General features: G+C 42.9%; 1 protein-coding gene across 1 annotated transcript in view; it reads right to left on the reverse strand.

Annotated features, from left to right (window-relative positions):
- Nucleotides 1-897: 897 nt before the first annotated feature.
- Nucleotides 898-27960, reverse strand: part of ASAP1 (ArfGAP with SH3 domain, ankyrin repeat and PH domain 1) — a 139282-nt gene continuing 112219 nt past the window's right edge. The window contains exons 24-29 of the mRNA XM_070748302.1: nucleotides 23896-24066; nucleotides 17640-17706; nucleotides 11769-11827; nucleotides 9883-10334; nucleotides 7528-7650; nucleotides 898-4828 (exon numbers count right to left, since the gene is read on the reverse strand). Coding sequence (XP_070604403.1) covers nucleotides 4754-4828; nucleotides 7528-7650; nucleotides 9883-10334; nucleotides 11769-11827; nucleotides 17640-17706; nucleotides 23896-24066 — 947 coding nt within the window. The 3' untranslated portion in view covers nucleotides 898-4753. The remainder of the gene's footprint in view (nucleotides 4829-7527; nucleotides 7651-9882; nucleotides 10335-11768; nucleotides 11828-17639; nucleotides 17707-23895; nucleotides 24067-27960) is intronic.

Here is a 27960-nt window from a genome sequence, read left to right on the forward strand (position 1 = left end):
AGCCTCGTGGTCCTGCACGACCCGGATTAATGGCTTTGGTGGGCAGCATGCGGCTCACAGGCCGTCCGTAGCTTGAAGACCCATGGTATATAGAGCAGTGGTTCTCAACCTTTCTAATGCTGTGGACCCTTAATACAGTTCCTTGTGTAGTGGTGACCCCCAACCATAAGTCTAGCACCAATTCTCCCAACTGATTGGCAGGAAAGTCATTATAAACGCCTGATTGGTCGGATTGTAATAATAGAATATAAGCTTTAGTTCCTAACACCACTGGAAATTTGTCTTTTTCCATAGGGTTCCCGACCCCCAGGTTGAGAACCACTGATATACAGTCTCCTGCCTGAGCAGGGGTTGGACTAGAAGACCTTCAAGGTCCCTTCCAACTCTCTTATTTTGTTATTTGTACTTAGAGGCTCTGTGCAGATGAATTCTATTGCGATTTAATCCCCCTTTTTTCCCCTGAACGCCATCACTCTGCTAAACAAATAATTCCCTTAACACTGTCAAACTATTTACCAAATCTGCAATACTATTACTACTAGTTTTTTCCCATCATTCCTATCACCCATTCCCTCCCACTTATGACTGTATGACTGTAACTTATTGCTTCTATCCTTAAGATTTTTTATTAATATTGATTGTTTCCTCATTGCTCATTTGTCCCCTATGACAATTATTAAGTGTTGCACCTCATGATCCTTGACAAATGTATCTTTTATGTACACTGAGAGCATATGCACCAAGACAAATTCCTTGGGTGTCCAATCACACTTAGCCAATAAAGAATTCTATTCTATTCTGTTCTATTCCGTTCTGTATTGTTCTGTTCTATTCTATTCTATTCTATTCTCTTGCAGAAAGATCCAGTTGATAAAAACACCATTGAGAGGTCTGGAATCAACGGAATACATTTATTTAAAAGAAATTTTAAATATTAAAAAAGTAGAAATTAACACATACAGTACTCAAACGGTCACATTAAACACATAAGGACACAAGTGTACTGATGGAGGAGAAGTGTGACATTCAAAGGAGATTTCAGTATCGTCTAGAGTACAATAAGATCTGTTTTTCTTCTACAGGTGGTTGCAATATGTCATAAAAAAATAAATAGCAATTGCTGTTCAACAGTAAGATAACACATCGTTTCCAGAACATAGTTCCCCAGAATTGGGGTGGGATGGGGGAAACAAAACTCAAAAGCAAGCAGGCTTTCCAAATATACCATGAAATGTACAAAATTGCAGATAGTGGCTCTTGAGTTTAAACAGAACCTTGTACTTAAAACTCAGCCTATACATCATACATTGCATCTTAATTATCCTATGGACTCTAAATCAAACAGTCAGCTCTTGGGTTCCCCGTGGAACTCATGTTATTTTTAAAAATCCATATGCTACTTCAAAAAGCTTACAAAATAATAGACATTTGACTCTACATCATTTTACACATCTTTATAGCTTCGCTTTTATCTTATTTAATTTTTAAAGGTGGATTTTGAGTTTGTTTTAAAAGACAATGGAGAAAGCGGATGAGTTATCCCCTTTAATGCACTGGTAGGATGTTTGACTAGCAATATGGAGTGCTAACTTATTTTTGTTCTAGCGTTTGTATAAACAGCATTACGTTTATTAAACTTAATTTATTAAAAACACTGACTTTAGCAAGCAGGCTTACTCACTCATTCATCTTATGCCTTTGAACAAAATGTCTGTGACCTGGAAAAAGCAATGCTTTGAAAAAGCCACTTTCCAATAAGAGCTAATAATTGCTTTGCTTTCTTTCATGTTAAGAGTTCTTAAACTGATTGTATTTTTTTTTTACATGTTAACCACTAACATGCAATAAACTATTTTTTTTTTAAAGCACAATTTTTTTTTTAAAGGCCATATGGCTTTGGCTATGGTTGGTTTGCAAAACTCTTAATGTTTGTTTGATTTAACTTGCAATTAATTGGAGCTTGTGCTTGGAGTGAAATGCATTGTTTTGGGATGGAATTTCAACAGGGAAAATGAAACCTGGTCTTTTGGCAAAGTAGCTTTTTTAACCAGTTTCTGCCCAGTGAAACTGCAAAAAATGTAACAAAATACTAGCTCTACCCAGTTCTTCCTCCCAAAAGGCATATTTATCGGTTCTGAAAATGGTTCGGAAGAAGTCCTTTGGCCCAGCAATTCTCTGCTGTTTATCAGACATTTTTTGTAGACTTGCTAATCTGTCTCTTTTCTTTTTAAAAAAGTTACTGTTGCTTTAAGGGACCAGCTCCTTAAATTGCAAGGAGTGGCACCTTTTCTCAGGGTCTTGCAGAAATCTCAGAGACAACCTGATTGTGTAGCACAGAGGTGTGGCCATTGTTTATTTTATTTATTTATTTATTGTGCAAAAGCCTGAAGCCTTCTTCTTCCATATCGTGTTTGAAGCATGCAGAATCTTAACAAATAAAAATGTGTGGCAAAAAAGGAATTTATCCTTACTACCTTGATTGGGAAAAAAAATTGATTTGAAGCTGCAGTCCTGATATTTTAGTTGTCTAATAATCACAGGTCCAAACAGGTCCTCTTTATATTGTTATTAACTTTGTGGTGGCCAGACTCTTGCCGCTCTTCAGTTCAGGAAAGAAAACTAATTCCAGCTGCTATTTTTCAGGAAAGATTATTTTTTAATATTGTTTCACTAATGATTTTCATTTCTTCACGGCGACAATACGAGAACTATATTGTGACTTGAATACAGTATGGCTTAGGTCAGGGGTGTGTCAAACTCAAGACCTGGAGGCTGGATTAGATCCGGTCCATGGGGCTGCCCTGGAAACATTGAAGGACTGTCCCGCGGTGCCTCTGCCAGCAAAAACGGAGCTCCAGAGGGGTGCACACAGATCTTTCTGAGCTCTGTTGTCACCGGCAGAAGGTTGCAGGAGGTTGTTGCAGCTGAAAATGGAGCTTGGGAGCCCGTTTTCACTGGCAGAACTCTCGGGTCACCACAGGCGCCTATGACATGAGTGATGTAGAACTGGCCACGCCCACCCTGGCCACGCCCACTGCCCTCCCTCCCCAAGGTCAAACGCAACTCTGACATGGTCCTCAATGCAATCGAGTTAGCTTAGGTCAGTGATGGCGAACCTATGGCACAGGTGCCACAGGTGGCACGCGGAGCCATATCTACCAGCATGCAAGCTGTTGCCCTAGCTCAGCTCCAGAACGTGTGTGTACACCAGCCAGATTATTTTCGTCTTATCCAGAAGCTCTGGGAGGGCGTTTTCAGTTTCCAGAGGGCCTCTTGGGGGGAAGGGCAACAGTGTTTTCATCCTCCTCAGGCTCCATGAAAGCCTCTATAGCCTGGGGTAGGTAAAAAATGAGCCTACCAGGCCCACCAGAAGTTGGGAAAAAGGCCGTTTCTGGCCTCCAGAGGGCCTCGGGAGGGGGCAGGGGAGGCGATTTTCGCCCTCTGTAGGTATTGTATTATGAGTGTGGGCACTCGCACATGCACAATAGCACCCATGCACATGCTTTCGGGGAAGGTGAAAAATGGGCCTACCAGGCCCACCAGAAGTTGGGAAACAGGCCGTTTGTGGCCTCCAGAGGGCCTCCGGGAGGGGGACAGAGGAGCCGATTTTCACCCTCTGTAGGCATTGTATTATGGGTGTGGGCACTCGCACATGCCCAATAGCACACATGCGCACGCTTTCGGCACCTGAGGAAAAAAAGGTTCGCCATCACTGTCTTAGGTGAAAGGAAGGTTGAAATCTCCCAATAGCTTAATGAACCAATTAGTTAGCCAGCAAAAACTCTGATTATTTCGATCTGGGTGGGTAAAGAGATCACGCCCCCAAAGCTGCCCTATTGGATACGGAAAGCTGACACAGGTCGTTGAAGTTCTTGCCTGAACAGAGACGATAAGCAGAGCTATGAAGAAGGCATGCATGCGGGAATGTACTTTATACGGATGTCTGGAAAGGAAAACCTACAGCCAGGAATCTCGCGTGGTTCCCTTCGTGAAGCGGAACGGTTTTTATTGAAGAGTTTTTGAGATGCAGCCCCGTGAGGTAAACGACCAGTTACAGAATACAAACATGAACAGGTGGCCTACGCACCATAAAAATCCTACCGGTTTTACCTGTAGCGCACTAGTGCCTATTTCTGTTCGTTGGATGGATACATTGGACAAAGGCACGCACGCAAACACACACATATATATTTTTTTTCTAAATGAATACCGAGGAAGGGGATTTCACAAGCCGTCCAGGGTGCAGGTGGGATAGCCGTCAACGGACATCAGCCGTTTCTTTCGGGGAAGAGAAACGCTGCTAGCTACAGTATCTACGTCAGAGAATACGGATGTATTACTAGGGATTGTAAATTCTGTACAGCTGAATGGGAGTGAATGGGACTAACAGTTTATTTTAGAAAGCTGGCAGTTCATACACAGACGGGGGGAAAAAATTTTTTTAAGTGCTTGATGCCAAGAATGGCTTGAGCAACCCAATAAGGCATGCCAGCTCCGACAATGACCATAATACTGGCAATGGCAAAGGAACACTTTCTATATACAATTACAGGTATGACGAGCCCTTTGTACGGGCAGGACCAACTTCTCGACTTGTTAACAGCAGTTATATATTTATATATTTATATATAAATATATACATCAATATCCACAATTATGCACAGAGTTACAGGGATGCAGCAGCTGTTTTGCGTCGTGCTTAAAGCCTGACTTTGCAGGAATGATGTGCAATACTCAAGTTTTCTGGCTGGAGTTAGTCTGATAAAATGTGGACGAAGGAGACGGGGAAGACCCCTTTCCGTTCCGGCTTCCCTTCAATGTGGCCGATCTGCAAATAAAGAACCAAAGGGTGTGAGATATAATTTGGCAGGAGTTATTCTTTTGTGAGGAAGGAGCGTTTGAGAGGCTTCCATTGTTGTGTACAGGCAGTACTTGACTTACAACCAAAATTCAGCCCAAAATTTCTGATGCTAAGTGAGACCAAGTTGTCAAAATAGATTTTGCCCCATTGTACAACCTTTCCTGCCACAGCTGTTCGGAAATTTACAAGGTCTGGCAAACATAAACATTACAAATTGTGTGGGTCATGAGTGTCCCAAAAGTGCCTTTATATTCCTGCCTGTGAGAAATATTAATCCTTCCATTTCCTGTCTGCAAGGAATATAATTTTCTTCCATTTCCTGTCTGCGAGGAACATAAATCCTCCCATTTCCTGAGAGAAATCCTTTCATTTCCTATCTGCAGGGAATATAAATCCTTCCATTTCCATCTACAAGGAATATAAATCCTTCCATTTCCTGTCTGTGAGGAATATAAATCCTTCCATTTCCTGTCTGTGAGGAATATAAATCCTTCCATTTCCTGTCTGTGAGGAATATAAATCCTTCCATTTACATCTATAAGGAATATAAATCCTTCCATTTCCTGTCTGCAAGGAATATAAATATTTCCATTTCCTGTCTGCAAGGAATATAAATTCTTCCGTTTCCTGTCTGCGAGGAATATAAATCCTTCCATTTCCATCTATAAGGAATAAATCCTTCCACTTCCTGTCTGAGGAATATAAATCCTTCCATTTCCTGTCTGCAAGGAATATAAATCTTTCCATTTCCTGTCTGTGAGGAATATAAATTCTTCCATTTCCATCTATAAGGAATATAAATCCTTCCATTTCCTGTCTGCAAGGAATATAAATATTTCCATTTTCTGTCTGTGAGCAATATAAATCCTTCCATTTCCTGTCTGCGAGGAATATAAATCTTTCAATTTCCTATCTGCAGGGAATATAAATCCTTCCATTTCCATCTACAAGGAATATAAATCCTTCCATTTCCTGTCTGCGAGGAATATAAATCCTTCCATTTCCTGTCTGTGAGGAATATAAATCCTTCCATTTCCTGTCTGTGAGGAATATAAACCCTTCCATTTCCATCTACAAGGAATATAAATCCTTCCATTTCCTGTCTGTGAGGAATATAAATCTTTCCATTTCATGTCTGCGAGGAATATAAATCCTTCCATTTCCATCTATAAGGAATATAAATCCTTCCATTTTCTGTCTGTGAGGAATATAAATCCTTCCACTTCCTGTCTGTGAGGAATATAAATCCTTCCATTTCCTGTCTACAAGGAATATAAATCCTTCCATTTCCTGTCTGCGAGGAATATAAATCTTTCGATTTCATGTCTGCAAGGAATATAAATCCTTCCATTTCCTGTCTGTGAGGAATATAAATCCTTCCATTTCCTGTCTACAAGGAATATAAATCCTTCCATTTCCTGTCTGCGAGGAATATAAATCTTTCCATTTCCTGTCTGCGAGGAATATAAATCCTTCCATTTCCTGTCTATGAGGAATATAAATCCTTCCGTTTCCTGTCTGCGAGGAATATAAATCCTTCCATTTCCTGTCTGCAAGGAATATAAATCCTTCCATTCCCCACCATCCAGCCAGAGCTGAAGAAATTTTTGGATGAGAAGTGAAACGTCTTCAAAGAAAGCCAAGAAAGTCCCATTGCCTCTTGAAACAAAAACACCATTGGGACAACCATGACTTGTCTTGGATGACTGAGGACCTCCATAGATACTGATAATGGGGCTCATGTCAAATTTCCAGGGGCCTAGGTTTCTTTTTCCAGAAGAAATGATGTAAAACAACCAATGATGGTTGTATGAGGCCTTGTAGTTAACAACACCACAGTATCCGTGTGGTCTTGCGATTCTCATTTTTGACCTCCCCGATAGCTTTCTAGAAGCAAGTCAATAGGAAAACAGGCAAGAGGTCAAACATGGCGATCATAAAGCCCTTCATGGCACCGGACCAGAATATCTTCGGGACCGCCTCCTGCCGCACGAATCCCAGCGACCAGTTAGGTCCCACAGAGTCGGCTTTCTTTGGGTCCCGTCGACTAAACAATGCCGTCTGGCGGGACCCAGGGGAAGAGCCTTCTCTGTGGGGGGCCCGACCCTCTGGAACCAGCTCCCCTCTGAGATTAGGATTGCCCCCACACTCCCTGCCTTTCGTAAACTCCTTAAGACCCACCTCTGCCGTCAGGCATGGGGGAACTAAAAAACATCTCCCCCTTGCCCATGTTGTTTTTGCCATTTGATTGATTGACTGTGTGCCTGTTTTTTATATTTATTGGGACTGTTTTTATTAATTTATTAATTTTAAATTGTAATTAGATTGGATTTGTTATTATGTACTCTTTTTTATTATTGTTGTGAGCCGCCCCGAGTTTGCGGAGAGGGGCGGCATATAAATCTAATCTAATCTAATCTAATCTAATCTCTTTTAACAACCCACCGTGGTTTGCTTAACAACAGCCGCCAAAAGTGCCGGAATTCCCATCGCTGGGCAGTGTGCTCATGTGATGTTGCCTTTTATGACTATGTCCCTTAGCAACAGAAACTCTAGTTTTAATTATTGCTGTCTAATGAGGACCATCTAGTATCCTTTTGAGGATGTGTTATATATCCTCAAAAGTTTACTTTATTTAACTGTTAAAAGTAGGACAAAATACTTACCCACCACTCTTGATCCTCCTCTCCGGTTACGATAATAATTTCACCTTCTACAAACGTAAGCTCATCGTCATTATCTGCTTGGCAATCATAGATTGTCTTCACCCTCCTCACTTTATTCTTTCCCTGAATAACGAAGACAAAGAGGTGCCATTTTAGCTAAGACGGAGCAAAAATGGTTATCCTTTAGGTTGCTAATTGTAAGTAGAATGGGACAACCTATCATAGCCAACCTATCACAGCCACGGTCAATGCACCTTGGAATAACTCACTGTGGGACAATTTAGTGTTGGTTATGACCTATAAAGCCCTTCATGGCACCGGACCAGAATACCTTAGGGACCGCCTTCTGCCGCACGAATCCCAGCGACCGATTAGGTCCCACAGAGTGGGTCTTCTCCAGGTCCTGTTGACAAAACAATGTCATCTTGCAGGACCCATGTGAAGAGCCTTCTCTGTGGCGGCCCCGGCCCTCTGGAATCAACTCCCCCCAGAGATTAGGACTGCCTTCACCCTCCTTGCCTTTCACAAACTCCTAAAAACCCACCTCTGCCACCAGGCATGGGGAAATTGATTCCCCTCGGCCGTCCCATTTTATGTATGGTTTGTTTGGGATGTATGACTGTTTTTATATCAAGGGTTTTAATTGTTTTGTTTTTAATCATTGGATTTGTATTGTATATTGTTGTTGTGAGCCACTCCGAGTCTTCTTCGGAGAGTGGCGGCATAAAAATCTAATTATAATAATAATAAATAATAATAAATAATAATAAATAATAATAATAATAAACAATTAAATTTGGTTATTTAAAGTAAATAAAAAATATTTAAGTCATGCCATTCACATTCATTCCTTCCCTCCTTCTGCATCCTTTCTTTAATGATTCTGTTTCTATTTCTATTCCATATTATTATTATTATTATTATTATTATTATTATTATTATTATTATTAATTTATCAGATTTGTATGCTGCCCCTCTCCGTAGATTCGGGGCGGCAATCACTTCCTTAGTATTAGTGTAACCTTTGTCCTGCAGCAAGTTGGCCAAGGCGAATTAACAGAGTAACAGAACTGGAAGAGTTTTCATGCATGCACAGAAGCAAAAAATTGCTGAAATCTCATGAGGTTTTGCTTCCTGTGCCAGCAAAATCTCGCTGGGATGCGTGCACGCGCCCACAGCAGAAGCAAAGCTGCGCCTGGAGCTCAATTTTCACTACCGGTGTGCCGTCCTTATCCGTACTGGTAGCAACCCGATACTGATCATGGGTGGTTTTCACTCACAGACGCCTTTTGCACATGCGCCCAGCCACAAAAACCTAGCTAAATAGGATGGCATTACATCCGGGCTGGTGGGAGGGCACCCACTCGTAGTCAGTGCTGCCAGTTTGCCTGAAATCGACCGAACTGGCAGCATACAACCTCTGATCATCATCAACACAACAGCGTGGGACCCAGGGGAAGAGCCTTCTCTGTGGCGGCCCCGGCACTCTGGAACCAACTCCCCCCAAAGATTAGAATATCCCCCACCCTCCTTGCCTTTTGCAAGCTACTTAAAACCCACCTCTGCCGTCAGGCATGGGGGAATTGAGATCCTCTTTCCCTCTAGGCCTTTACAATTCTATGCATGGTATGTATGTATGTATGTTTGATTTTTTATATTAATGGGTTTTAATCATTTTTTTTAATATTAGGTTACTATTGTACACTGTTTTATTGTTGCTATTAGCCGCTCCGAGTCCCTGGAGAGGGGCGGCATACAAATCCAATCAATCGATCAATCTATCGATAGATAGATAGATAGATAGATAAATAAATCACAATAATTCAAAGTTTTGGTTATGACTTATAAAGCCCTTCATGGCATCAGACCAGAATATCTCCGGGACCACCTTCTGCCACACGAATCCCAGCGACCGGTTAGGTCCCACAGAGTAGGCCTTCTCCGGGTCCCATCGACTAAACAATGTCATTTGACGGGACCCAGGAGAAGAGCCTTCTCTGTTGTGACCCCGACCCTCTGGAACCAGCTCCCCCCCAGATATCAGAGTTGCCCCTACCCTCCTTGCCTTTCGCAAGCTCCTTAAAACCCACCTCTGTCGTCAGGCATGGGGGAATTGAAATTTTTTCCTTCCCCCTAGGCTTATAGAATTAATACATGGTATGCTTGTTTGTATGATTGGTCTCTTAAATTGGGGTTTTTTAGATTGTTTTTAATATGAGATTTGTTACATTGTCTTCTTTATTGTTGTTAGCCGCCCCGAGTCTTCGGAGAGGGGCGGCATACAAATCAAATCAAATCAATCAATCAATAAATAAATAAATAAATAACGTTAGAAAGCGGAAGCTATCTACCTACCATGTTTATTTTCCGAGGAAGTGGCACAGGGGTTTCAGCGGATCCAGGGGTCGTATCTCCAGAGTCTTCCGATGCTTGTTTCTGGACAATCTCTTTCGACTGTATCTTTGGGGAAAGATCCATATTGGGGGATTTCTGATTGGCTTCGGGAGGCTGTGATCTGGGGGACTGGTCCCCACCAGGAGATTTTGCCAACGTTTCTCCTAGCTGTGGCTTCGGAGGGAGATCCTTCATTTGGGGTTTCGGAGGTAAATCGGCTAGTTGGGGTTTGGGGGGCAGGTCTCCCAGTTGGGGTTTCGGGGGTAATTCTCCTGGTTTAGGGGCTAAATCTGCAGGCTGGGGCTTCTGGGGCAGATCGATACAAAGAGAAGCCGACTTTTGAAAGATTTCAGAGTGGTGGCTGGATTTGTCTAGTGTCGGAAGGTGAATCGTTTCTATTTTTCGTAACGCCACTGAAACAGAAAGCAAAACCAATGAGAGAATAACCTTTTTTCCTTCTCCTTCCCACTTTCATTCCAAGCAAATCCCCTCTATCTCCAGGGCAATTTTAAAAAGTGCCACTTTATTAAGCAGAATATAGTGATTTATACAGTATTGGGACTCTCTGACAGCAGCAGAAGAAATGATAAACACACAATCTCAAAAGCCCAAATGCAATATATATTGGGGCAGGGGAGAGAGAAAATAATATACAGTGATACCTCGTCTTACAAACCCCTCGTCATGCAAACTTTTCGTGATACAAACCCGGGGTTTAAGATTTTTTTTGCCTCTTCTTCCAAACTATTTTCACCTTACAAACCCAAGCCGCCACCACTTTGATGCCCCGCCTCCGGACTTCTGTTGCCAGTGAAGCGCCCATATTTGCACTGCTGGGATTCCCATGAGGCTCCCCTCCATGAGAAACACCACTTCTGGACATCCGTGTTTTTGCAATGCTGCAGGGGAATCCCAGCAGCGCAAAAACAGGTGCTTTGCTGGCAACAGAAGTCTGGAGGTGGGGTTTCCCAGTGAAGGGCGCCTCAGCGAAATCACACCATCACAAAAACACGGAAGTCCGGAGGTGGGGTTTCGAGGACTTCCGTGTTTTCGCGATGCTGCAATTTCGCTGAGGCTCCCCTCGCTGGGAAACCCCACCTCCGGACTTCCGTTGCCAGCGAAGCACCCGTTTTTGCGCTGCTGGGATTCCCCTGCATCACAAAAACATAGAAGTCCGGAGGTGGGGTTTCTCATGGAGGGGAGCCTCAGGGGAATCCCAGCAGCACAAAAAAGGGTGCTTCGGCTGGCAAAATGGGTGAGTTTTGGGCTTGCACGCATTAATCGCTTTTCCATTGATTCCTATGGGAAACATTGTTTCATCTTACATACTTTTCACCTTACAAACCTTGTCCCGGAACCAATTAAGTTTGTAAGACGAGGTATCACTGTATCTGGTTCCTTCATTTATCCTTTCTTTTTCTACAGCATGATGTTATATTTACCATATTTTTCAGAGTATTAGACGCAGCTTTTTACCCCCCAAAAAAGAGGGTGAAAACCTGGGTGCGTCTTATACACCGAATGTAGCCCCACACACCCAGGTACCCCCCCACACCCTTTGGCCTCTGCCTCCCAGCAACTTACCTCCTACATTCATTCACTACCCTACCTTAGATTGTCCAGGGCTTTGTTTTATTTTTGGGAAGTGAAAACCACTCAGTATAATACATGCTCACACAAAACCCCCTTTGAGTCAACTTTGGCAGTCCTTAATAATGAAGTTCTTTCATGGTATTTTTCTCCCACACCCTTCAATTTCTCATACAGCCCTGAGATATTCTTGCAGTTTCTCATTCCGAGACTAACCTTGTCTGACCCTGCTTAGCTTGTTTCGTGATCTGACTTACCTTTTTGAGGTAGTTTGGGAAGCACTCTTGGGCCCAGCGCAGTCTTAGCACTCCCGGTGCTGATGAAGAAATACACAAGGGGTTAAATTCAATCATCATTGTTCTGCCGGGCTCTCTGGTAGAAGCCTCCCGAAAATTCACGGGTACAAATTTCAGACACACACACGTTTGAAAATTTAAAACAATGTCCTTTATCACAAAATTCAAAAGAAACAAAGCACCCTTTTCGTATTGCAAAGAGCACTCTTCCCCAAAACAACCTTGTCGGCTGTGCAAGTCCCTTAATCAGTCCTTAAGTACTTAGCTGGTAGCTGTGAAGAAACGTCACAGCCCTCCTTCTTCCCACGAAGTGAAACACACACACACTTTACTCTGCTTTGGTGTCAAAGGCGTGAAAAATCCACAAAGTTCAGACACAGCGAGGCACGATCCTAAAGAACTGCGATCAGACAATTTTCCACAACAGCCAAACTAGCACGCTGCTATTTATAGCAGCAGCTCTAATTACTGGAGCTCCACCCAAACACAGGTGGCCTCTCTTATCTCCTGTAATATGTCCTCAATTGGTCTCTTCGATGAATAAGTCTGCGCCTGTGTGGGTCTAACACTTCGTCATCCGAATCGACCGAAGATAATGGTGATTGGCTTCCTGGGCTGTGTGCCAAGCCCCCCTCTTCCAAGTCACCCCCACCTTCTTCTTCGTCGGAGGAAACTGCACTCCCTGACTCTGCCGGCAACAAAACAGGCCTCCACCTCCACATTCCCTGGGGCAGGAGCTGGGCCAGAGCCAACCACAACAATCATCATTAACAACAACAACCTGACAAGGTTTTAGAACACAATACACCGGACCTCATGATTGTGGAAAAGAAAGAGGTGTGGATCATTGATGTCGCCATACCAGGCAACAGTCAAATTGATGAAAAACGACAGAAAAAACCTAGCTGATATCATAAGCTGATTCTAGCATAAACCAGTACAGGGGGTCCCAGTGATAATCGGCATACTGGGTGCTGTCCAAAAGACCTCAGCCAGCATTTGAAAACAATACACTGACAAAATCATGATCTGTCATTTGCAAAAGGCCATCGTATTTGGATCTGTGTGCATCATATGAAAATACATCAGAGTCCCAGACCCTTGGGAAGTATTTGACTTGTGGTATTGTGATACAAAATCCAGCATAGAATTCTTGTTTGCTGTGTATTACTGATTTTTGTGAATAAAAGTATTACTATTATTATTATTATTATTATTATTATTATTATTATTATTATTATTTGTGGTTAGCTCTGGCCCAGCTCCTGCCCCAAGGACTGTGGATGTGGGGGAGACATCCACATGCCGCAGGCCTGTTTTGCTCCCGGTGGAATCTGATGATGAAGGCTCCTCTGACCAAGAAGATATGAGTGACAGGGAGGAGGAGAGTGGGGCAGACAGCTCAGAAGGAGATCAATTATCTAGCTCCTCCTTGGATTCGGAATAAGAGTTAATGATACAGCCACGCATGCGGAGAGCGATGCATAGGCAGCAACAACTAAGAGATTATTATCAAAGAAAATGAGGCCACCTGTGGTTGGGTGGGGCTGTGGTAATTAGTGAGGCTGCTATAAATAGCAGTCTGTGGGTTTGGCCATTGTGGAGGATTATCTGATCGTTGTCTTTCGTGCCTGCCTTGCTGATTTCGACCTTTGTGTGCTGATTTTCCCCCGCTTTGAAACTAAACCAGAGCAAAGTGTGTTTCAGTTTGTGAAAGAAGAAGGACTGTGAATTGCCTCACAGTTGCAAGCTAAGTATCTCAGAACTGATAAGGGACTTGTACAAATTACCAGTTTGTTTGGAGACGAGTGCTCTTTGCTATACCAAAAGAAGGCTTAGTTTATTTGAATTTTCGGTATAAAGAACATTGTTTTGAATTTTCAAACGTGTGTGGGTCTGAAATTTGTATCTCTGAATTTTCAGGAGGATTCTACCAGAGAGCTCGACAGAACAATTATTATTATTATTATTATTATTATTATTATTATTATTATTATTATTATCATCATCATCATCATCATCATCATCATCATCATCAATACAACACAGCAAACAAGATCACTATGCTGGATTTCGGGCACTTCCCAAGCACCAAGGACTGCATGACGTAGTGACGAATTATGTGTGCCGATCCCAGTAAAGTGGCCTTTTGTAGTTGACAGATTGAGATTTTGTCAATTCCGATGTTTTTCAAATGTCTGCTGAGATCTTTTGGCACTGCGCCCAATGGGACCACTTTCACTGGCTTATGCCAGTCATTGCAGCTCAATTTTTTGATCTTCATATTTCACCAATTTCTCTAGCTGCTTCTCAATTCTGCTGTCTCCTGGGATTGCGATGTCGATGATCCATACTTTCTTTTTCTCCACAATCAGGGTGTCTGGTGTATTATGTTTCAAAATTCGGTCAGTCTGAAGTCCCACAGTAGGTTGTTGTTGTTGTTATTATTACTATTGTTATTATTTTTAAAAGCCTCGTACTTGGAATAGAGCATCCACCAGCATGGCCAATGTAAACATTTTCAAACTGAGAATCTTACCAGTGGCATTTATTACCATTTTTACTAAGCAAACCAGGCAGTCTTCTAAGTGAATCCAGCTTGCATCATTGTCTTCTCTTGTCGAAAGTCAATTAAAGGAAAAGTCACAAACTGTGATCATGTGACTAAAAACTTCGCAAAAGTGGGAATGACCCTACTGACATTGGGAATGGTGTAACAATCGTAACTTCAAGGGTGGATTTTTTTCCAAGTGTTGAGTTTACCATATATTTACCAACAAAGAAATAAAGGGAGACTAGTATGGATTTATTTCAAGCTATTTAGCTCTCATCAGCTAGACATACCCTTCTGGGAATCGAACCCAGACACTGAAATAGTTCTATACTACAGTGAAGTTAAAGGGTCCCTTTGCATATATACTCTATGCTAGTCCAGTGGTTTTCAACCTCTCTAATGCTACGACCCCTTAATACAGTTCCTCACGTTGTGGTGACCCCCAACCATAAGTCTAGCACCAATTCTCCCAACAGAGCTTTAAGCTGATTGGCAGGAAGGTCAGAGGGACACCCCCACTGTAAACGCCTGATTGGTCAGATTGTAAAAATAGGTTCCAAGGCGCCAGAATATAAGCTTTATTCCCCAACACCAGGGGAAATTTATCTTTTCCCATGGTCTTAGGTGACCCCTGTTAAATGGTCGTTTGACCCCCAAAGGGGTCTCGATCCCCAGGTTGAGAACCAGTGTGCTAGTCGTTCCTGACTCTAGAGGACGTTTTTTTAACCTGCTTTCGAACTGCAATGTTGGCAGAACCTGAGGCAAGTACAGTGGAACCTCGACATACGAGCAGCTCTACTTACGAGCTACTCGAGATAAGAGCTGGGAGGGGAGCGACATTTTTGTTCGCCTCCCGAGCTCACATTCGGGATACGAGCGCCAAGGAGCTGTCTTGGCTTCAGGAGACAGCTCCTTGGCGCTCGTATCCCGCGTGTTTTAAAAGGTTGCAGCCGGCCTGGGGTGCTGGGGGGGGGTGCTGGCAAGCCCCCCAGGCCGGCTGCAACCTTTTAAAACACGCGCGCCACTTCGCAGCTGTCTCCTGAAGCCGGAACGCTAACTTCCACGTTCGGTTTCAGAAGACAGCTGCAAAGCGGCACGCGTGTTTTAAAACGTGGCAGCCGGCCTGGGGGGGCTCGGGGGGAAGCCCCCGAGCCCCCCAGGCCGGCTCTGACGTTTTAAAACACGCGCACCGCTTTGCAGCTGTCTTCTGAAACCGAACGCGGAAGTTAGCGTTCCGGCTTCAGAAGACAGCTGCGAAGTGGCGCGCGTGTTTTAAAACATAGAAACATAGAAACATAGAAACATAGAAGTCTGACGGCAGAAAAAGACCCCATGGTCCATCTAGTCTGCCCTTATACTATTTTCTGTATTTTATCTTAGGATGGATATATGTTTATCCCAGGCATGTTTAAATTCAGTTACTGTGGATTTATCTACCACGTCTGCTGGAAGTTTGTTCCAAGGATCTACTACTCTTTCAGTAAAATAATATTTTCTCATGTTGCTTTTGATCTTTCCTCCAACTAACCTCAGATTGTGTCCCCTTGTTCTTGTGTTCACTTTCCTATTAAAAACACTTCCCTCCTGGACCTTATTTAACCCTTTAATATATTTAAATGTTTCGATCATGTCCCCCCTTTTCCTTCTGTCCTCCAGACTATACAGATTGAGTTCATTAAGTCTTTCCTGATACGTTTTATACTTAAGACCTTCTACCATTCTTGTAGCCCGTCTTTGGACCTGTTCAATTTTGTCAATATCTTTTTGTAGGTGAGGTCTCCAGAACTGAACACAGTATTCCAAATGTGGTCTCACCAGCATTCTATATAGCGGGATCATAATCTCCCTCTTCCTGCTTGTTATACCTCTAGCTATGCAGCTAAGCATCCTACTTGCTTTCCCTACTGCCTGACTGCACTGTTCACCCATTTTGAGACTGTCAGAAATCACTACGCCTAAATCCTTTTCTTTTGAAGTATTTGCTAACACAGAACTGCCAATACAGTAGTCAGATTGAGGATTCCTTTTCCCCAAGTGCATTATTTTACATTTGGAAACATTAAACTGCAGTTTCCATTGCTTTGACCATTTATCTAGTAAAGCTAAATCATTTACCATATTGCCGACGCCTCCAGGAATATCAACCCTATTGCACACTTTAGAGTCATCGGCAAATAGGCAAACCTTCCCTACCTGACGTTTTAAAACACTTCCGCGTTCCGGCTTCAGAAGACAGCTGCAAAGCGGCGCGCGTGTTTTAAAACGTGGCAGCCGGCCTGGGGGGCTCGGGGGCTTCCCCCCGAGCCCCCCAGGCCGGCTCTGACATTTTAAAACACGCGCGCCGCTTCGCAGCTGTCTCTGAACGCTAACTTCCGCGTTCGGCGGCAGCGGTTTTTTTTTGTTGTTGCACGGATTAATTGACTTTACATTGTTTCCTATGGGAAACAATGTTTCGTCATACGAGCGTTCTGACTTACGAGCCTCCTTCCGGAACCAATTAGTCTCGTAAGTTGGGGTTCTACTGTAATAGGAGCTCACTGTGTTATATGCCACTAGGGATTTGAACTGCTGAACTGTCAACCATTCTGATCGACCAATCAGGCGTTTACAGTGGGGGTGTACCTCTGACCTTCCTGCCAATCAGCTTAAAGCTCTGTTGGGAGAACTGGCGCTAGACTTATGGTTGGGGGTCACCACAATTTGAGGATCTGTAATAAGGGGTTGTGGCATTAGAAAGGTTGAGAACCACTGCATTGGACAGAACCGAAGAAAAAGGGGATAGGGATGTGTAGGTGTGTGTGTGTGTATGTTTGTACAGGTGTGTATAAAATCCATTACCACATAAAAATCGTATCAATTTTCATAGTCTGGAGGATGGAAGGAAAAGGAGGGACATGATCGAAACATTTAAATATGTTAAAGGGTTAAATAAGGTTCAGGAGGGAAGTGTTTTTAATAGGAAAGTGAACACAAGAACAAGGGGGCACAATCTGAGGTTAGTTGGGGGAAGGATCGGAAGCCATGTGAGAAAATATTATTTTACTGAAAGAGTAGTAGATGCTTGGAACAAACTTCCAGCAGATGTGGTTGGTAAATACAGAGTAACTGAATTTAAACATATATCCATTCTAAGATAAAATACAGGAAATAGTATAAGGGCAGACTAGATGGATCATGAGGTCTTTTTCTGCCGTCAATCTTCCATGTTTCTATGTTTCTATACTCTTACGTGATGACAGGTAAGTATAAAAAGTAATATCAACACATAAATATCTCACCTTGAGTGTTGAGACATCCCTTCAAACTTGTTTGCTGCTTTGGTGGCTGGTGGCCCCAAATCATTACCTAAAAGTAAAAATATGGAACATTAAAAATGTTTAAAGTAGAAGCCATGACATTTAAATGAATAGAGTCCTTGGTGGCCATGGGATAAGGATTTGTACATATATTCTTATCTGTAATGATTTAAGCATAAGAACATAAGACTCATGCTGAATAAGGCCAAAGCCCATCGAGTCCAGCATTCTGTGTCACAAAGTGGCCCATCAATTGTAAGTGGTGGAAGCGAATTCCAATATGACCATGTCTTACATTACTTTCTGCTCCAAAAGATGTATTAGGGCTTATTTTCTGGTTAGGTCTTATCTGGGGGGAATAACGTTACTATATGTGTCCATCTGGCTCACGATCTTAAATGGGGCTTATTTTGAGGGTAGGAGTTGTATTACAAGCATCCTGAAAAATTATGCTATATCTAGCATTATCTCTATCATATCTATCATTTATTTGTCTATCATCTGTCTGTCTGTCTGTCTGTCTGTCTTTCTATCTATCTACCAACTATCTATCATCTACCTAATCTGTCTATCAACAGTCTGTCATTTATCTCTCTCTCTCTCTTTCTCATCTATCTATAATTTATCTGTTTATCATCTTTCTTTCTTTCTTCCTTCCTTCCTTTCATCTATCTATCTATCTATCTATCTATCTATCTATCTATCTATCTATCTAATCTATCCATCCATCCATCCATCCATCCATCCATCCATCCATCCATCCATCCATCTATCCATCCATCCATCCACCCATCCATTCTTCTACCTACCTACCTACCTACCTACCTACCTACCATCTAATTTGCCTATCTATAAGATTTGTTGGCTGCCCATCTTACCGTAAGGTAACTGTAGACAGCTTACAGCCATAAAAATATATATCTACATTAAAACATACATTAAAACCAACAATTACAATCTAAGGACATGTGGGGGAGGCGGGAATAGAATGTGGGGAGATGGGACATATTGTTACTCTATCAACCATCTCCACTGTGCTGTTCCCCCACTGGGGCAAAGCCAGAATCTACAAAGGAAGCAGGTCAACCCCAACTATTTGTGCATGTCCATTTCCTCTACAACAGGGTTGTCAAACTCTTGGTCCGTGGGCCAGATGGGTCACGGGCTGACCACACCCATTTTAGCAAAGGGGAAAAAGTTCTGATACGTCACGTGATAATGACGTGACGATGTGAGTTTGACACCACTGCTCTACACTGTTTGTGGCTAAGAAGCTAGGCAGGACATTGAAGAAAAATTAAAATCTGACCTCACTTGCTTTAAATTTTGTCACAATTTTGTGCAGATATGGAAATCATTATTTCTGTATGTACGGACGGATAGATATTTTTTTAAAGTATGAGAAACTTCTTTTGTATTTTTATTTCAGTAAATACTGACTACACTGTGGCACTTTCATATTGTTTTACAAGAACTTGCAATTTCAAAGTACCATTGGTTCAGAACTCCTCTTCAACAAGGCTGTACAATTACTCAGATTTCAAGGGGAAACATTAGCAGGGTGTATGTGGGCCCACACCTTGTACCCATGAAAGCCGGTTAGTATAACCTGCTTCTGACTCCATTGCAAAACGTTGGAACTCCAAACCAAATTACCCCTACACCACCCTTAAATACCGATAGGAAGTGGTCAACAATTCCCTAGAGTTACAAACTACAGACTACTTCCTTTTCCCATACAAGTATTCTTGTCTTTTTCTTAGCCATCTAAAGCGGGCATCTAGCAAAGCCTCCAGATCTTCTTCCTCCTCTAAGTCAGACTCTACTGCCATTGGCATATCTGACACCTCTAGTGGTCCCTCGGGTTCATCCAGGTCTATTTCTCCCTCACTCTCATTCTCTGCATCAGCTGGCAACACCACTGGCCCACGGTACCAAGATGGGCCTGGTTCATCCTCCTCAGAATCTATCATTACCAGAGTTGAACGAGGAGCACTCACAACACTCATGAAAGCTATCTAGGTGACTGTGAGCCCAGCACCAGGAGAATGAATTCTAGTCCCATCTTACTCATGAAAGCCGGCTAGGTGACTTTGGGCCAATCACTTTCTCTCAGCCCAACTCACCTAACAGGGTTGTTGTGGGGAAAAACAGGAGGAGGAGGAGTTTTAAGCATGTTCGCCTCCTTGAGTTATTTTTTAAAAAAATAATTCAGGTGGCATATAAAAAAATATAATTTGGTAGTCAAAACAATATATAATAATAATAATAATAATTTATTAGACTTGTATGCCGCCCCTCTCCGAAGACTCGGGGCAGCTCACAACAGCAAAAGGACAATACAATACAAATCTAATAATTAAAAATTATGACTAAAAACCCGCTATCATTAAAAACAATTAATACAATACAGTCATAACCACAAATAACTCTTAATGGTCAGAAAAGGGGATACATTAATTGCCCCATGCCTGGCAACATAGATAGGTCTTTAGAGTCTTACGGAAGGAGAGGAGGGTGGGGGCAGTTAAAATCCCTGGGGGGAGTTGATTCCAGAGGGCCGGGGCCGCCACAGAGAAGGCTCTTCCCCTAGGCCCTGCCAGACGACATTGTTTAGTCGATGGGACCCGGAGAAGGTCAACTCTGTGGGACCTAATCGGCCGCTGGGATTTATGCAGAAGGCGGTCCCGTAGGTATTCTGGTCCTATGCCATATAATTCAATATTATTATTATTATTATTATTATTATTATTATTATTATTATTAATTAAATTTGTATGCCGCCCCTCTCCATAGACTCAGTTTCTGTTTGCAGGAAAAAAATATATTCTGTATAAATCTAGAAATATATTGGCTATCATTATATGTCACCTGCACTGATGTGTAAAACAGCTGAATATGTAGCAATTCCTGATAACCTTATAAAGAGATAAATATTTAAGCTGATATAAAGTCCACTCATCTATAGCGCCACTGATTAAAAATTTCAGCTTTCTATGTTTCGAATCAATGTTCCATTTCTATTAAATTTCAGCAGTCCTTTAGAGCCACCTTTTAAAATATTGGACATAAATCAACTGCTAAAATTTTTCAGTTTACTAATCTTTATGCAGTTGGGACTCAAAACCATTCACAATAAAGTATGTAGTTCAAACGATCCTTAGATCCTTTTTAGAGCTAAAATTAAAAACAGATAACCTAATGCACAGAATTGTAACTTAATCAAGTAAAAATTTAAAGCCTCTGAAACGCTAACTGGAACATCCTGTTTTGTTAATCTCTTTTTTAGCATTATACAATGCTAATTTAAACCATTTCCCACACAACGGAAAATTCATGTGTTAGAGTAACAGCTGGGTGACAATAGGTTTCCTAGGATGCTTCAAAACTTACTCGCACTTCATCTCCCAATACAAAATATATACTAATTCAAAGACTGTTATTCTAACAAACTTCCTGGCTTTACAAGAAGGTCATAAATTCCTTCTATCACAAGTTTCAGGGGGGAAAATGAGCTATAAGACGTTGGAGTCACTCTAAAATGTCAGTACAGTAAAGGTAAAATACAGTAAAATACAGAAAATAGTATAAGGTCAGACCAGATGGATCATGAGGTCTTTTTCTGCCGTCAGTCTTCTATGTTTCTAGATAAAAATTCTCCTTGCACATACATGCTAGTTGTTCCCGACTCTAGGGGGCAGTGTTCATCTCCGTTTCAAAGCCGAAGAGCCAACGCTGTCCGAAGACATCTGTATCTATGGTCATGTGACCCGGCATGACGAAACACCAAAAGCGCACGGAACACTGTTACCTTCCCACCAAAGTTGCTCCTATTTTTCTGCTTCCATTTTTTACATCCATTTTGAACTGCTAGGTTGGCAGAAGCTGGGACAAGTAAAGGGAGCTCACTCTATTATGTGGCGCTAGGGATTTGAACTGTCGAATTGCTGACCTTTCTGATCTACAAGCTCAGCCTCTTAGCCGCTGAGCCACCACGTCCCCTGTCAGTAGCAGTATCTAATTTACAATTAGTGGTTCCAACTCAAGAACATAAGAAGAGCCATGCTGAATCGGGCCAAAGCCCATCAAGTCCAGCATTCTGTGTCACACAGTGGCCCACCAATTGTCCATGGGGATCTTGAGCAGAAAGAGAAGGCAAGAGCCTTCCTTTCCCCTGACCCCCAACAAATGGTACTCAAGGGGATCCGGCCTGCCTCAACCAACATAGAGGCGGCACATGGACATCTGTTTCAATAACCACTGATACACCTGGCATCCATGAATCTGTCTAATCCTGCCTTGAAGCTATCCAGGCTGACAGATGTCGCGACCTCTTTTGGAAGTGAATTCCATAAACCAAGGACCCTCTAGGTGAAGAAATATTTCCCTATATTTGTCCTCACTTTCTTACCTATGAGCTTTAGGGAGTGGCCCCTCATCCTGGTATTGTGTGATAGAGAAAATAATTTTTCTCTATCCACCTTTTCTATCCCGTGCATGATTTTATACACTTCGATCAAGTCACCCCTTAAACACCGCCTTTGAAGGCTGAAGAGACCAAGGCGTTGCAACCTGGTTTCATAAGGGAGGTGACCCATTTCCTTGATCATACTTGTTGCCCTTTTTTGTACCTTTTTCCAGTTCCATTATATCCTTCTTGAGGTGCGGTGACCAGAATTGTCACCGTACCTCAAGAAGAATTACTCCAAATGTGGTCTCACCATCGATTTGAACAGAGATAATATAACACTTGCCGACTTATTTTTGATTCCCTTCCTAATCATGCCAAGCATGTAATTTGCTTTTTCTACTGCTGCTGCGCACTGGGTTGGTATTAGTGGACATTGAGCTGTCCATTAATACCCGAAGATCCTTTTCTTGAGTTGTCTCAGAAAGCTCAGAAAGGTTGTCTCAATTAAAACATCATATCCAACCATATTTGGTTTTAAAGTTGTAGAGAATAACTACCACGGCATGAACTTTCAAATATTAGCCTTTAAAAAAAAAAAAACTGTTTCCATTTTGAATTTGTTTTTACATTCTTCCAAGTAGAAAGACTCCAGACACACAGTAATGTTAAGGTTTGTCAAGACGTCACACCAAGCCAACAGTGGAAATCATATTTCACAAAGATCAAACCATCACACGGGACACCACTAGGACTAGGCTCTTCTACATGTTGGCAATTTAATCTCCAAACTACAGTAAATCATAATGAGGATCTAATCAACTAAGAGTCAGCACTAATTTGCCATTAAATGAGAGTGAATGGAATTCAAGGGGGATCTGCACTTGGATCATTTGTGGGAATGTCATGATGTCAGTTCCTGCCTTGACTCCATCACCAGAGAGAGGGTCCGCAACTTGAGCGTCCTCCTCGATCCACAGCTCACATTAGAGAAACATCTTTCAGCTGTGGCGAGGGGGGCGTTTGCCCAGGTTCGCCTGGTGCACCAGTTGCGGCCCTATTTGGACCAGGAGTCACTGCTCACAGTCACTCATGCCCTCATCACCTCGAGGCTCGACTACTGTAACGCTCTCTACATGGGGCTACCTTTGAAAAGTGTTCGGAAACTTCAGGTTGTACAGAATGCAGTTGCGAGAGCAGTCATGGGCTTTCCCAAATATGCCCATGTAACACCAACATTCCGCAGTCTGCATTGGTTGCCGATCAGTTTCCGGTCGCAATTTAAAGTGTTGGTTATGACCTATAAAGCCCTTCATGGCACCGGAACAGACTATCTCAGGGACCGCCTTCTGCTGCACGAATCCCAGTGACCAGTTAGGTCCCACAGAGTGGGTCTTCTCCGGGTCCCGTCAACTAAACAATGTCGCTTGGTGGGACCCAGGGGAAGAGCCTTCTCTGTGGTGGCCCCGACCCTCTGGAACCAACTCCCCCAGAGATTAGAATGGCTCCCATCCTCCTTGCCTTTCGTAAGCTTCTTAAAACCCACCTCTGCTGCCAGGCACGGGGGAATTGAGATACTCTTTCCCCCTAGGCCTTTACAATTTTATGCATGGTATGTCTGTAAGTATGTTTGGTTTTACAATAGGGGTTTTTAACTGTTTATATTGGATTGTCATATGCTGTTTACTACTGTTGTTAGCCGCCCCGAGTCTGCAGAGAGGGACGGCTTACAAATCCAATCCAATCTAATAAAATCAAATCACCAAGCTCTACCGATCTTTCTCCTATAAGTGTTGAAACCAAATCAGTATGAATATTATTATAACTCACCCCAAGACATTTGGGCTTTATTCTGGGGCCCATGTGGTTGTGGGCTGGGTGGGTCTGATAGAGTTCTTTTGTGTCCAGGGGGTGGAGGAGGGGGCTTCTTCTTAGACAGGGTGGAGCTGCCACTAGAGGCTGCAGTGCCTAATGGGAGAGTTGAAGGAGGGCAAGTTGGACCTGTGGAGATAAACAAATACCTTCTTATCAACACAAAGATGAGTTAACACCAATACAGAACACAGGAAACTTAAAATCAGACAACAGGAAAATACATCGAAGGACTGGGTGGGGGAAAAACAATTGGCCATTCCCAAAAATGCAAAATTATTTCCCTAGTATTAATTTTTCCAGCATTTACTGTGATGAGAGAAGCAGATCCACACGTAGAGACATCCATAAGAAATTTAAGATATTAAGATGCAGAAAGGGCAGTTTACGTATACAGTGGTACCTCTACTTAAGAATGCCTCTACTTAAGAACTTTTCTAGATAAGAACTGGGTGTTCAAGATTTTTTTTTGCCTCTTCTTAAGAACCATTTCTATTTAAGAACCCGAGCAGGAAAAATTTCCCAGGAAATTTGAGAGCGGCACGAAGGCCCAGCCAGTTTCCTGCCACTCCCCCTGGGTTTCTCTCTCTGGCGCAGTGTATGGGAGGCAGCCTCGCGCCGGATATATGGGAGGCGCGTGCTCCTCCTCGCCACCTCAGAGTCCCTCTTTTTTTTTAAGCCTTAAAGTTTTGAATTTTTTTGATTCCCCTCACCTCACTTTCTTCCTTCAGCAGTGACTGTCCTCCTCCTCTTCTTCCTCCTCCTCCTCCCACCCAAATTGTGAGCTTTTATTTCTTTCCTAACGGGTTTGCACGCATTATTTGCCTTTACATTGATTCCTATGGGAAAAATTGCTTCTCAATTCGTTCTGGTTGCAGAACGAATTAAGTTCTTAAGTAGAGATACCACTCTAATACCAAGTAAACCCACTGAATCCAATAAATTTCACATGTTGTCAGCACATTCAACTTTGTACAAAACAAAATATTCAGTGAGAATATTTTATTCATTCAGATCTAGGATGTGTTCTTTGAGTGTTCCCTTTATTTTTTTGAGCAGTGTATGTATGTATGTATGAATACACACACACACACAAACATACACATTTCCCCCCCTGCTGAATCACCCTAGTACAGTGATCCCCCGCTCGTTGCGAGGGTTCCGTTCCAGGATCCCCCGCAACGAGCGGGTTTTCGCGAAGTAGCGCTGCGGAAGTAAAAACACCATCTGCGCATGTGCAGATGGTGTTTTTACTCCCGCAGTGCTAGCGAGGAGCCGAAGATTGGGGGCGGCGCGGCTGTTTTAAAATGTCGCCGCCGGCATGGGGGGCTTCCTAGCAGCCCCCCAAACCCGGGTTGGGGGTCCGGGGGGTGCTGGCAAGCCCCCCATGCCGGCGGCGACATTTTAAAACAGCCGCGCCGCGCTGGCTGTCGGCGCTTTTGAGCTGAGTCCCGGAGCGAATTCGCTCCGGGACTCAGCTCAAAAGCACCGACAGCCAGCGCCAGTGAACGGCTTCTCCGCGCTGGCTGTCGGCGCTTTTGAGCTGAGTCCCGGAGCGAATTCGCTCCGGGACTCAGCTCAAAAGCGCCGACAGCCAGCGCCAGCGAATGGCTTGTCCGCGCTGGCTGTCGCCGCTTTCGAGCTGAGTCCCGGAGCGAATTCGCTCCGGGACTCAGCTCAAAAGCGCCGACAGCCAGCGCCAGCGAACGGCTTCTCCGCGCTGGCTGTCGCCGCTTTCGAGCTGAGTCCCGGAGCGAATTCGCTCTGGGACTCAGCTCAAAAGCGCCGACAGCCAGCGCCAGCGAACGGCTTCTCCGCGCTGGCTGTCGCCGCTTTCGAGCTGAGTCTCGGAGCGAATTCGCTCTGGGACTCAGCTCGAAAGCGGCGAGAATGAACGGCGTGGGCGGGCGAAGGGCGGGCGGCAGCGAGGAGTTTGCGTGGGCGGTGGGGAAACTCCTTGCTGATGCCCGCTGCTCGCCCTCCCGCCAGCAAGAGGGGGAAGACCCAGGGAAGCCGCCCAGCAGCTGATCTGCCGGGCGCCATCTACGCATGCGTGCCCATAGAAAAAAAGGGCACACATGCGCAGATGGTGTTTTGACTTCCGGGTTGAAAAATCGCAAATTACCCTGTTCGCAATGGTCGGGGACGCAATAACCGGGGTATTACTGTATACCCAAATATGAAAGGGAGCATACTGCATACCCTCCAGGGGCCACATCCAAGACAGTTACATTTTTATAGCCGACAAATTACAGTGTTCCTTCGATTTTCGCGGAGGATGCGTTCCGGGACCGCCCGCGAAAGTCGAATTTCCGCGAAGTAGAGATGCGGAAGTAAATACACTATTTTTGGCTATGAACAGTATCACAAGCCTTCCCTTAACACTTTAAACCCCTAAACTGCAATTTCTCATTCCCTTAGCAACCATTTAGATTATTACGCACCATGTTTATTTATTAAACTTTATTAAAAAAAATATTTATTAAAGGTGGACAAAAGTTTGGCGATGACGTATGACGTCATCGGGCGGGGAAAACCATGGTATAGGGAAAAACCCCGCAAAGTATTTTTTAATTAATATTTTTGAAAAACCGTGGTATAGCTGTTTCGCGAAGTTCGAACCCGCGAAAATCGAGGGACCCCTGTACATTCTATCTGTGTAACATATTTTTGCTGATAATGAAAAGGAAGGGAGACTAGTATAGATCTTCTTCAAGCTATTTTGCTCTCATCAGCTAGTCATGCCCTTACCGGTTCAAATCCTGGTAAGATACACACACTATTGTGTATCCTATTAGAATGAAATGTTGGTGAAACTACTGTAAAGTAGATTAGGGGATTCTTAATTAGCATGAAAACAAGAAGTCTGTTTGAACATCAGTGACACCAAACTCTGGTAAGAATTTCAAACCAAACTTGAAAATATTCAGTGAACTATTGCTAAGACTATAAGCTGAAGGGAGCTTTGTCTAATATTTAACATGTAATAGTAATATTTTAGTAGTAGTAATAGAATGCAATAACAATAATACTGTATTGATTAGCCATTAGCCATGTCAGAGTATAAAATCTAAAATACAGAACAGTACTAATACCATATAGATATGTTAACAGAATAACTAGAAAAATTTAAAGATATTGAATTGAGATTTTACTCAGCAAGTTTTCTTTATCTATTTTTTCTGATTATAAAGTCTCTTTCTCTGGAGTTTTTAATATTGCATGCTACATTATGGAAAAAAAGCAGAGTTTTATAGTTATATAATTGCAAAACATTAATGTCTGCCTATATAAACAAATAATTCCCTCAACACTGTCAGACTTTCTACTAAATCTGCACTTCTATTCTACTAGTTTTTCTCATCATTCCTATCACCCATTTCCTTCCATGTTGACTGCATGACTGTAAGTTGTTGCTTGTATCCTAACATTTTTATTAATATTGTTCCTTCATTGCTTATTTGACCCCTATGACAATCATTAGGTGTTGTACCACATGATTCTTGACAAATGTATATTTTATTTTATGTACGCTGAGAGCATATGCACCAAGACAAATTCCTTGTGTGTCCAATCACATTTGGCCAATAAAAATTCTATTCTATTCTATTCTATTCTATAAGTCATTGTGCAGAAATTTTGGAATTTATAGCTTCGGTGCAATGTCCTTTATAAAACGTTACTCAGCTTTGTAAAATAAACAAAAGAGAAATACAGTGATACCTCATCTTACAAACTTAATTGGTTCCGGGATGAGGTTCTTAAGGTGAAAAGTTTGTAAGACGAAACAGTGTTTCCCATAGGAATCAATGGAAAAGCGATTAATGCATGCAAGCCCAAAATTCACCCCTTTTGCCAGCTGAAGCGCCCATTTCTGTGCTGCTGGGATTCCCCTGAGGCTCCCCTCCATGGGAAACCCCACCTCAAGACTTCCGTTGCCAGCGAAGCACCCGTTTTGCGCTGCTGGGATTCCCCTGCAGCATCGCAAAAACACCCATGGAGGGGAGCCTCAGGGGAATCCCA

Source organism: Erythrolamprus reginae, chromosome 3, assembly GCF_031021105.1.
Source record: "Erythrolamprus reginae isolate rEryReg1 chromosome 3, rEryReg1.hap1, whole genome shotgun sequence".
NCBI classification, from domain to species: Eukaryota; Metazoa; Chordata; class Lepidosauria; order Squamata; family Dipsadidae; genus Erythrolamprus; species Erythrolamprus reginae.